The 11,575-nt window shown below is 40.2% G+C and overlaps 1 protein-coding gene across 1 annotated transcript in view; it reads left to right on the top strand.

Annotated features, from left to right (window-relative positions):
• DIRC2 (disrupted in renal carcinoma 2) overlaps positions 1-11,575 on the top strand; it is a 107,920-nt gene that overhangs the window by 12,008 nt on the left and 84,337 nt on the right. The window contains exon 2 of the mRNA XM_006884232.1: positions 4,085-4,178. Within this exon, the coding sequence (XP_006884294.1) occupies positions 4,085-4,178 (94 nt within the window). The remainder of the gene's footprint in view (positions 1-4,084; positions 4,179-11,575) is intronic.

Raw genomic sequence — 11,575 nt, 5'->3', positions numbered from 1 at the left:
TTCTGTGACCTTGGCCCCACCCTCTCTGACTCACCATTTACTCCAATCAGATTGTTGTAGAAATTCTGACTAAGAGACCTTGTGGTCTAAGTTGTAAAAGAATAGAAATGTCACCATCTTTGTGTTAGCATAAGGCAAGTCACCGGGACAATGTAGATGTATGTGCTCGTTGACTGCTCTGAGGAGAGGAATGATTGAGAAATGTTTTGCCAGAGCAACGGCCACACACAGTAGCTCTAGAGAGGAAGCTTCTCACGGATCAGATGCTCCTTTTCATCTTCCTTTGAGGAAGTTGAGTGCTCAGCCCACTGGGGAACTATGTCATCTCTCACCGCGTGACGGACAGTGGCAGGTATGTGAAGGCCTGGCCGTTTGACCAAATGTGCAAGATTTCTGAGGGACCATTTTCTCTCCAGACCTCCCCTTGGGGTCTGTCATTAGACCTACTTCGCAACTCTACTTCTCATTGAATTTGATCCTACCTTTTTGCCACTCACTCACAAAGTGTCTGACCAGTGGGACTCCCTCAGAAATATCTTTTACACTAAAAAGGAAGAATGCAAATAGGGGGCTTAGGGTAAAACAAAGGCTAATCTGTTGCAGTCTAATAGATTTTGGCTCCTTGTGAGAAAAGTAGCACTGGATTTCATAGTTTCATGGCTGTAATCTTTACAGGAGTGATTGGAAGGCTTTTCTTTCTTGGTGCCCTTGGGAGCATTTGAACCATCAGCTCTCAGATACTTTTGTCACTAATACCATGAGTTGAACATGACTCAGTGACCCTGTAAACAGCATAGAGGAGCCCTGTTCTGTCCTGTTCCAGCCTCATGTTACCTGCCACCCTCAAGTCCACTGTTGTTGTCACTGTTCAGTCCACCTCCGCGAAGGCATTTCTCTGTTTTCCTGGACCTCTGTCTTACCCAGCATGTCTTGTTCAAATGACTGGCCTCTCATGACAATAGGCCCAGAGTCTATTAGACAGAGTTTAAACGGTCCTTGCCTACAAGGAACACCTTGGTGGTTGTACTTCCTCTAAGACAGATCTGTTCTTTTAGTCCATGATAGATTCATTTTCTTTCACAGCTCCATAATTCAAAGGCATGGATTCTACAGTCTTACTTATTCACTGTCCAAATTTCAGATGCATTTATGCAATTGAAAGTACTTTGGCTATGTTCAAGCACACCTTGGTCTTGAAAGTGGCATCTTCTACCCTGCAGCACTTTAAAGAGGTCTTTTCAGTTAAGTAGTCTTTTGCACCACCAGGCATCTGTTAAACAAAGACCAGATCACTGCTCTGCAGTCAGTTCTGACTTGTTGTGGTCCTCTGTCAGGTTTCGGGGACTATAAATCTTTACAGGAGAAGACCTAGCTGTAACTGGGAGATTACTGTATTCATCAGCTTGCCAGAGAGTCTTCATTTGTAAATGTTTACATTAATTATTATTTTGTGATAAATATTTTTTAAATAACCCACATAATGGAATAGAAAAATACTCTTAACTCTGAGCTGTACCAGTAGGAAGACTGGTTGTTTTGATCATTGGACCATAAACCACCCACCACTGCTCACTTGGGGGCTGTTTGCCTTAATTACAAGCAAAATATTTAGGCAGAAATAAACAAACATTCCTGTTAACTTATGATTCCAAACCTATAAAATTATATTCAGTATTTCACAGGATATCAAGATAACCTTATGATGGCAGCAGTTTGCAATATTAGGATATTTCTGACCATGTATGTTCTTTTTATTAATTATAATCTGTTCCTATGGCTATAGTGTGGTTGCAAAATATGTGCTGCATCAGTAGAGACATTACCTGAAGAGTTTGTATGCAGTACTTGCTAGCAAGGAGTACAGTGTTCCATAATATTCCTTCTGCCAAATTGTGTTAATCATGCTCAGATTATATAAGAATACTATGAAGTTAACTCAGGTCATGTCACAAATTATTCTTAATGTGGCACGTGTGTGGCTTCTGGATCTCAAACTAGGGAATGTTTCCAAATGACAGGAGTCCTTTGTGCAGCAGAACCCTGCTCAACGCTGCACCATCCTCACAAGCTCCTCTGTGTTTGAAATCACTCTTCTAGTCCTGTACTAATCCATCTCGAGAGTCCTTTTCTTTTCTCTGACTCGTTCTTTGCTCAACTTGATATCCTTTTGAGGGACTTGCCTTTCCTGATAACACACCCAAATGTAAAACAAATCCTGTAGGAAGCATCCTGAGCTCACGTCCTCTAAGACAGATTTGTTTGTTCTTTTGGCACACTCTGTATATTCAGTACTCTTCTGAGTACTTCAGTTGAAAGACATCAGTTATTCCTCAGTCTTCCTTATCTATCCAATGACCAACTTTCACATCATATGAAACAGAAGATACTTTGGCTTGGGGCAGGTGAACCTTAGTCTTTAAGTGGACCTCTTTCTTCTTCAGCACTTAAGAGGTCCTTGACCACACAGTTACCCAACACATACATCTTTTGATGTCCAAACTGCGGCTTCCATGGGTGGTGCTTGTGGATCCAAGTAAAATGAAACTGTTGACCACTTCCGCCTTTTCTATATTTATCATAATGGTGCCTCTTGGTACAGTTGTGAGGATTTTTGTGTTCTTGAATGGAGCATTTTATTAAAAGAGACAACAGGTTAAAGTTGTTTGATACCATTGAGTTGATTATAATTCTCAGTGACTCTATGACAGATGAATTGGAATCTTGCCCTGTCTTGTGCCTTCCTAGTAGCTCCTTTCTGGAGAACTAAAATGATGTTGATGAGGGAGCTCTCGTGGACTTGTGGCAAGAAGCTGCACTGCTGTCCCAGAGGAAACCGGTTCTTGTCCACCAGCTGTCTAGGGGAGAAGGATGGGCAGTCTCTTCCCTTGTGATTAACTGTTTCTGACAGCCAGCTAGAGGGTCAGCTCTGGGTTGGTTCCACCACGGTCATATACAACTACAGCCTGAGAAATGCCAAATAAAATGGTGTCGATAGTAGGCCTGTCTATGATGGGAAATTTGAAAGTGAAAAATGGGGAATATCTATCTAAATGGGATACAACTTCATTTAAAGAGTAAGCCATGATTGATCTGAAAACAAACTTCTCTGAGACTGGAAAGAAATGTTGAAAAGCATGTATGGTGAAATAATATTATTTTTATGGATGAAAAGTAACTATGGTGCAAAGTGTTGTGATTTTTGTATAAATGATTATTTTTATTTTTCCCTGTTGTCCATATGACTGACCCTTGTTCTATTTTCAAAATAATTGAAGTATAGGAAATAAGATGCTCTGCATTGTCTCCTAAAATTTTAAGCCATGTGTTTTTTTTAAAATGACAGTGTTCTATAAGTTGAAAGCCACCAGACAAATGAAAAGAACTGTTACTCTATTTATGATAAGAATGCTTTCAGAGGCCATTTCCTTTAACAAACGATGAGAATTAGTCAAGTATTCCTAATCACAGATACTAGCTTACTCTGATTATAACATAAAATATGTAACTGGCCAGTTGTCATTTTTTTGTGAAAAGCTAAAGTGATAATCTATCACCCTAAAATACTTTCTAGGGATGATTGAGAGGTTTTTTTTAGCAGTTTATATTTGAGAATGAGAACTTTTATATTGGAAATGTGAAACTGTAAATACCTAAAATGCACCTGCTGTCAAGTTGATTCTGACTCACATAACAACCTTCCATTAGTTTCTGAGGTGGGATGTGTTTATGGGAGGAGATTACCCCGTTCTCTCCTACAGAAAAGCCATTGCACTTTTAAAATTAGTTTCTATATTTCATAGTGTTTGACTGTATTAAAATAGAAGATCATATCCCTTTATTTTGAAAACTTGGGGCTAATAGAACTCTTCCCTCTTTTCCTTGGTGTAGTAATTAAAATTTTCTATTAAGGTTAGAACCATTTCATTTTCAGCATATAGGCTTTCTTTCTCCCATCTTAAGAGTTAGAAAGAAAAACCACAATATTGAATACAATATCAATATTATTAACTGAAAAAAAAAGCTTTATCTGTTGAGGACTTACTTAAAAAATAGAAATAATCTGAATACTTTTGTTTTCTTTTAGGTCTTCGGATAACTGTGCTTCTGACATCCTTCCTCATGGTTTTGGGAACTGGTCTGAGATGCATTCCTGTGTCAGACTTAATGCTTAAAAGAAGGTAAGTCCTATAAATAAGTTTCAAAATGTTTCCCATATTTTTTCTTTTGTTATGAGTTTAGTCCATGTGTGTCATTAAAGCCTTTACCAGCCAGTTTTATTTTTAAGAGATGATTAGAAGGGCCTTATTTAGAGAGGTGCTTTTTTCTCTGTGATGAGTCAGGAACATTTATGAGCTGTCATACACAAAACACCATAGTAACTGTTGTTGTAGAAATTAAATGGAACAGGTTCATCTGCATACTATACACGAGCTATAAGGTGGTTGTTGTTATATGCTGTCAAGTTGAGTACAACCCATCGTGACCCTGTGACCAACAGATCTGAGCACTGTCCTGTCCTGCACCATCCTTACACTTCCTAACACATTAGAGCCCATTGCTGCAGTCACTGTGTTAGTCCACCTGGGTGAGGGGCTTCCTCTCTTTTTCTGACCTTCCACCTTTCCAATCATGATGTCCCTCTCCAAGGAATAGCCTCTCCTAGCAACATGCCTGAAGCGTCTGAGCTATAACAGCTTTGGGGAAATAGTAATACAACATAAGGAAGAATATTATAGTTAATGCAATAAATGAAAATCCAAACCTGTTTCCGTTAAAGTTGATTGTGACTTGTAGCAACCCTGTGACTTTGCAACTTCTTGCACGGGCAAGAACTGCCCCATTGGGTTTGCAAGTCTGTAATCCCTGTACCCTCTTCACAGATAGGAAGTTAATTAGGGGAGTCAGTCATTTGTTCATTTCATCGCCATCGAGTTGGAACCCACTCAAAGCTGACCCTTAAGTGGGTTTTCCAAGGCTGCAAATTGCACAGGAGGAGGTTGCCCATCCTTTTCCCACAGAGCAGCTGGTGGATTCCAACTGCCTGCCTTTGGATTGGCAGTGCAGCTCCTTAGCCACTAGGTCCCCATCGCTAACTCATAAGGGAAGTAATACATGACCGTTTAGCTCAGGGACTCTCAGGATCGAGGTCTCCAGGCAGGACAGCTTCCTAGGCATCCTTGAGAGCAGACTTCCTTTTAACCTTCAGTCTTGGTGGACCCTGCCTCACAGGTCTGGTTCAGTGTTTGCAGTCTTTCAGTCTTTCCAATAGTGGTATCTTCCCTACCCCTCCACCAGCAAGCCTAGGCAAAAGCCCTCATAGACCCAAGAGGCAGCCGTTCTCAGCTCCCTCTCACATCAGTCTCTGATGTCCTGCAAATTCTGGATCTCCCGGTCCAATGTGGGTCTCTGTCTAGGCTAGGAATCTCTGGACAAAAGGACATGCTCACGCTCATCTTCTTTTTTCTTGATGGTAGTGAGATTCCCCTCAAGGTTATAATCTTGATGGCAGCAGTCTCCCACTTGTTCTTCCTGTGGAGGAACTAGAGGGTTAGAGTCACTGACCTTTCGTTTAGCACCTAAGTACTGACCAACTGCAGCACCAGAGCTCCTGAAGTTAATGCCATTAAGAGGTATAAAATTGCCCTAAAATCGAGAGAGAAATTTTGGCTAAGATTGTCAACAAGCAGAGTTCTTTCTTGAAGGAGATGGTAAGTATGCTGGGCATTGAAGGATGAGTGGGATTGTTAAGTATTGTCAGCTGACTCATAGCAACTCGGTATACAACAGAACGGAACCCTGCCCAATCCTGTGCCGTCTTCACCATACCTGCTGGGCTTAAACTCATTATTATAGTCACTTTGTCAGTGTTGTTGAGGGCTTTCCTCCTTTTGCTGACCTTCTGCTTTTCCAAGCAAGATGTGTTTCTCCAGAGACTGGCATCTCCTGAGACTGTGTCCAATGTATGTGAGACAAAGTCTTACTATTTTCTCTTCTAACATTCTGGCTGCTCTTCCTCCAAGACACTTTGGTTCTTTTCTAGTTGTCATAGAGTGGGGGACTGGTAGAAGTAAAAGGCATGGAAGTAGGCAAGTGCAAGCCTGTATTTGGGTGGGAAAGTAGTTTTGTGTACAGAAATATTTCCCCAACTAGGGTTCATGGATGAATTCTCCAGGCAGCATGAGATATATAAATATTTTAAATTTTTATTATATTAAAACAATTTTATCAGTTGCAAAAAAATCCCCCAATTTTATGCAATTAAAACATATTTTTTAACCAACTCATCAGTTATTAAATTAGTGGTTTTTAACTGGAGTCCTTAAGTACAATGTTGAGGTTCAACTTTTCCTCTTTAAACAGAACCCACAAATTACTCAAGTTCAAAAAACATGGGTCTGTAGAAGATACAAGCACTGAATATAGTGATGGGTGAGAAGAAGGTTCCTTGGTAATAAATGGTCGTGATCCCATCCTGAGGAATTGGATGTTCCTTACGAGGGAGCTGGGAGCCACCTCGGTTTTAATGAAAGCAACAATAGAATCAGACAGAAAAGTGTGGATAAACTACTTGTGGGTGGTATGTAGACTTGATTACAGTGGGTAGAGATAACTGACAGAAGACCAGGAAAGATGCAAAGAGAACAAGCTAGAATTGTTCTTGTTTTAGTTTCAATTTGTTTTCATTCATTTAAAAAAAATATTGCTGAGCTTATACCGTGGACCTAATCCAGGCCATGATCTTCAGCAGTTATTTGCTATACATCAGAGAGCTGAATAGTGACTAAGCGTGACAGAAGAAGACTCGATGCTTTCTAATTGTGGTGCTGGAGAAGAGCCTTGAACATACCATGGACCACAAGGAAAACAAATAGGTCTGTCTTGGAGAAGTTGAAACTAAGTCTCTCCTTGGAGGGCAGGATTTTGAAGCTCTGTCTCACATACTTTGGGCAGGTGGCCAGGAGGGACCAGTCCTTGGAGAAGGATATCATGCTTGGAAGAATGGAGGACAATGCAGGAGAGGAAGATAAAATGGATTGGTACAGTGACAGGGGCTGTGGGGGTTAGTGTGGTGGAATTTGTGAGACAGGCTCAGGACAGGGCAGGCTTCAGAGCTGCTGTATATAAGGTTGCTATGGGTCACAGGCGACTCAACGGCACATAACAACCACATACTGTGGGCCAAGTTCTCTTCTGAGTGTTGAGAATACAGCAAATAAAATTTCCTATCTCTTAGTGTTTATCAAGTCTTATTGTGATCAAGTTGACTACAACTCATAGCAACTCCTGTCATAGTGGCCTAGTGGTAAGAAACTAGAAACTGTACTGCAATCCCAAAGGGACACGCTCCAAGTCCACCAGATGTTCCACAGGAGGAAGATGGGTCTCCTTCTATGCAGTTTACTGCCTTTGAAAACCTGCCAGACATACAGCTATGGATTGATACACAACAATAACTTAGTGTTTACATTCTGATTAGGGAAACTGATAGTAAACCAGATAAATAAATAAATGAATGAATGAATGGTATAGTATGTTAATCTTTGGGCAGTAAATAAAGAAAAAAGACCAAAGAAGAATTGATACATATGAATTATGCTGATGTTGTACTTGTGCCAGCAAATTGACTACAACTCATAGTGACAAGGACCCTGTGAACAAGATAGTGACAAGGACCCTGTGAACAAGGTCGGTGAACACTGCCCTATCTTGTGCCATCTTCATCAGCTCTGATACATGTAAGCCCATTGTTATAATCACTGTGTCAGTCTGTCTTGTTGTGATTCTTCCTCTTTTACGCTGACCCACCACCTTTCCAAGCATCATGTCTTTTTCTGAGGACTCGCCCCTCCTAACAATATGCCCAAATTATGTGAGGTGAAGCTTCATCATCGTTGCCTCTAAGGAGCACTCTGGGTGAACTTTTCCAAGACATTTGTTTGTTCTTTTGGCAGTCTGTGAAATATTCAGTCTTTTTCTCCAACATAACTCAAAAACACTGGTTCTTCTTTTGTCATCATTAGTCACTGACAAGCTTTCAGATGCGTAGCAAGTAATTGGAAAGTCTATGGCTTGGATCAGGTGTACCTTGGCTTTTAAACTGACATGATTGTTCTTCAGCATTCTAGAGAGGTCTCTGACAGCCAGTTATCCCCATATAACACATATTTTTCTTTCCTGACTGCTGGTACCAAGGGTGTTGATAGTGGATCCAGATAAGGAAAAAATTGTTGACAGTGTCTATCTTCTTTCCATCTATCAGGATGTTGCCTAGTGGTGAGGCCCAGTGGTGAGGGTTTTTATCTTCTTTGTGTTGAAATGTAATCCATATTGAAAGCTGTTGTAAAAAGAGCAAGGGCCCTGACAGCAGATTTTCCCAGTGCAGTTTGTCTTTTGATTACCTGACTGCTGGTGCCAAGAGTGTTGATTGTGGAACCAAGTAAGCTGAAGTTATCAACAACCTCAGTTTCTTTCCATCCATAATGAAGCTGCCAGTTGCCCAGTGGTGAGAATCTTTGTTTTCTTAATGTTGAGTTTCTATCCGTATTGAAGACTGTAGTCTTTGACCTTTTGCAGCAAATACCTGTTGTCCTTTTCAATTTCAGCAAGCAAGGTTGTGTCATCTGCATAATGCAGGTTGTTGATGAGTCTTCCTCCAATCCTGAGACCACATGCAAAGTTATTTGGAAACGAAAAAGACTCCAAATAAGCAAAGCACTTCTGAAAAAACAAAAGTGAAGTGGAAAGTATAGTACTCCCTCAGCACGAAACTTACTACAGTGGTAATAACCAAAACAGCATTGTACTGGTACAGTAACAGACACATAGACCAATGAAACAGAATTGAGAACCCAGAAATTACCCATATACCAACAGTTAACTAGTATTTGACAAAGCAGCAAACTAAACAAATGGGAAAACAACAACCTTTTCAACAGATGGTGCTGGCAAAACTGAACTGTACCTGCGAAAAGCTGAAGTAGGATCCACATCTCACACCATACACAAAAATCAACTCAAGGTGGATCAGAGACCTGGGAGTGAAGCCCAAAGCCATAAAGATGTTGGGGAGGATATAGAGAGATTGGAACTCTCATGCACTGCTGGCGAGATTATAAAATGGTACTCTGGAAGGCAGTTTGGTATTTTCTCTAAAACTGAACATTAAGAATAAAAAAAAAAAATTAAAATCTGAACATAGAAATCCCATAGGACTCAGCTAGTCCACTCTTATGAATATACCCCAAGGAAAATAGAACTGAGACATAAACAGAGATGTGTACACTGATTCTTAGCAGCATTATTCACAATAGCAAAAATGTGGAAACAGCCCAGATGCCCATCAACAAGTGACTGAATTGAGAAAGTGTGGTACTTTCATATGATGAAATATGCAGCACCCAGAAGCAACGATTTTGAAAAAATACTATATAGCATGAGAGAGGCTAGAGAGCATTATGCTGGGTGAACTAATTCAGATTCATTAGGACAAACATTGCATATGACCATTATTGTTAAAAAGAGAAGGATAAGAGTAAGATATTTATAAAAGTAAAAAAAAAAGGAAAGGTGGCTGATGATATGTAAGTATGAGGGGAAAATCATGGGGTCACAGAGTTTGGTGAATAGAGGGAAGAGGTAAAGGAATTAGGAAAATGCAGTAAGGATCTGGAAAGACAGGATAATAGCAGGCATAAATCAATGGTGATTAATTTTATAAGATATACTCTGTGGTAATGACCATATGAAACACAATGTGAAGAAAAACACAAAGGAAAATAAGTCTACACAGTGAACTAAACACCTGTATTATGCAGCTGATACAATCTTGCTTGAAGAAAATGAAGACTTAAAGAACTTACCGAAGAAGAGAAAAAAACTGTAGCCTTCAGTATAAATCACATCTCAACATCAAGAAAACAAACTAATCTCATCACTGGACCAAAAAGGCAACATCATTATAGATGAAGAAGAGATTGAAATTGTCAATGATTTCATTTTATTTGGATCCACAATCATCACCCTTTGGAGCAGCACAGGAAGACAAAGCAAGGCATTTATAATGAATTGTGCAAAGAGCTGGAGTTGTAAAATCAAAAGGTTGAACTCTCTCAATATTTCTTAAGCTGAAGAAACTGAAGAACAAACTCAAGCTTCAAGTTGCAATACTTAAGGATACTATGGATAGAATAATGAATGATCCAGGAAGCCTCCAAAGAAGATAGATGCAAAGAGTACACAGAGTCACTATACCAAAAAGAACTGCTTGACACAGAAGTGTTTCATGAAACAACTTATGTTCCAGAGGCAATGGTGAAGAAGGCTGGAGTTCAAGCTACTTTGCAGGCATTGGCAAAAAACAAGTCCCCACGGACTGATGAAATACCCTTTGTAGCAGCAGTCAAGAAATCAAGAGATGTGTTGCCTTGGGAAAATCTGTCATGGTCTTCTCTAAAGTGCCAAAGAAGAAGGTTGCCAGTTGAAAGACGTAAGGTGCACCTGATCCAAGTCATGGTATTTTAAATTGCTTCTTATGCATTTGAAAGTTGGGAAGTAAGTAAGGAAGACCAAAAAAGAATTGATGCCTTTGAATTGTGGTTTTGGCGAAGAGTATTGAATATCCCATGGTCTGCCAAAAGAACAAGCAAATTTGTTTGGAAGGCAGTGTAACCAGTCTGTTCCTTAGAGGCAAGGACAAGGAAGCCCACTAGAGGGTCATCAGTGAGCTGGTTCTGACTCAACAGTAATGAGTAGTGAGTGGCCAAGTGACCTAGTATGTTACTTCTGTCGCTGCTAACCTAAATGTCAGTGGTTCAAGTACATCTGCTGCTCTGGGTGAGAAATATGAGCAGTTTCTTCATGTAAAGATTTACAACACAGAAAACCCAATAAAGGGTTGCTCAGAGTCTGAATCAGCTTGATGGGAGTGATACCGCTTTGAAACTGATGTATACCATTGTTAATTCCAACTCATAGTCACCCCGTATAAAAGGCTGTCCTACAGAATATCCTGCATACGCTGTCATTATGGGGGGAACATACTAGGTCTTTTCTTCTCCCCTGTAAAGTGGTTGGTGAACTCAAACTGCTAAATCTTCAAGTTGGCAGCCAAGTGACTTAACTGTGTGCCACTAGAGCTTTTTATTAAGAGGACCAAGTAAAAAAATACAAATTGGATGGAGGTAGATAAATCAGACACTAGAACTAAGTATTTCCCCTGTGCTTTCCAGAGATTGACATATTTTACCCTAAAAAAGAAATCTTTGAAAGTTGTTTTTGTTGTTGTTGTTGTTAAGTGCCATCGAGTCGCAGGCGACTCATAGCGACCCTATGAAGGAGAGTCTTCGACACTTGGGTGCCTTTCATCCTCTCTCCAGGTTCATAGGGTTTCTGGAGGCAAGCTATTATAGAAATGGATGCCACTCCTCCTTCCACGCTTCAAAGTAGACAATACATTATTATTGAAATTGAAGCAGAAATAGGATAAATGATTGCCAAAGATTGTTGTTGTTATGTGCCGTTGAGTCGTTTGCGACTCATAGCGACCCTAAGTACAACAGCCCTAAACCCTGCTCTA

The sequence above is a fragment of the Elephantulus edwardii genome, unplaced genomic scaffold, assembly GCF_000299155.1.
Source record: "Elephantulus edwardii isolate Elephantulus edwardi_28Jun2011 unplaced genomic scaffold, EleEdw1.0 scaffold00032, whole genome shotgun sequence".
NCBI classification, from domain to species: domain Eukaryota; kingdom Metazoa; phylum Chordata; class Mammalia; order Macroscelidea; family Macroscelididae; genus Elephantulus; species Elephantulus edwardii.
The sequence above is the reverse complement of the archived record's forward strand: the minus strand, read 5'-3'. Positions and strand labels throughout refer to the sequence as shown.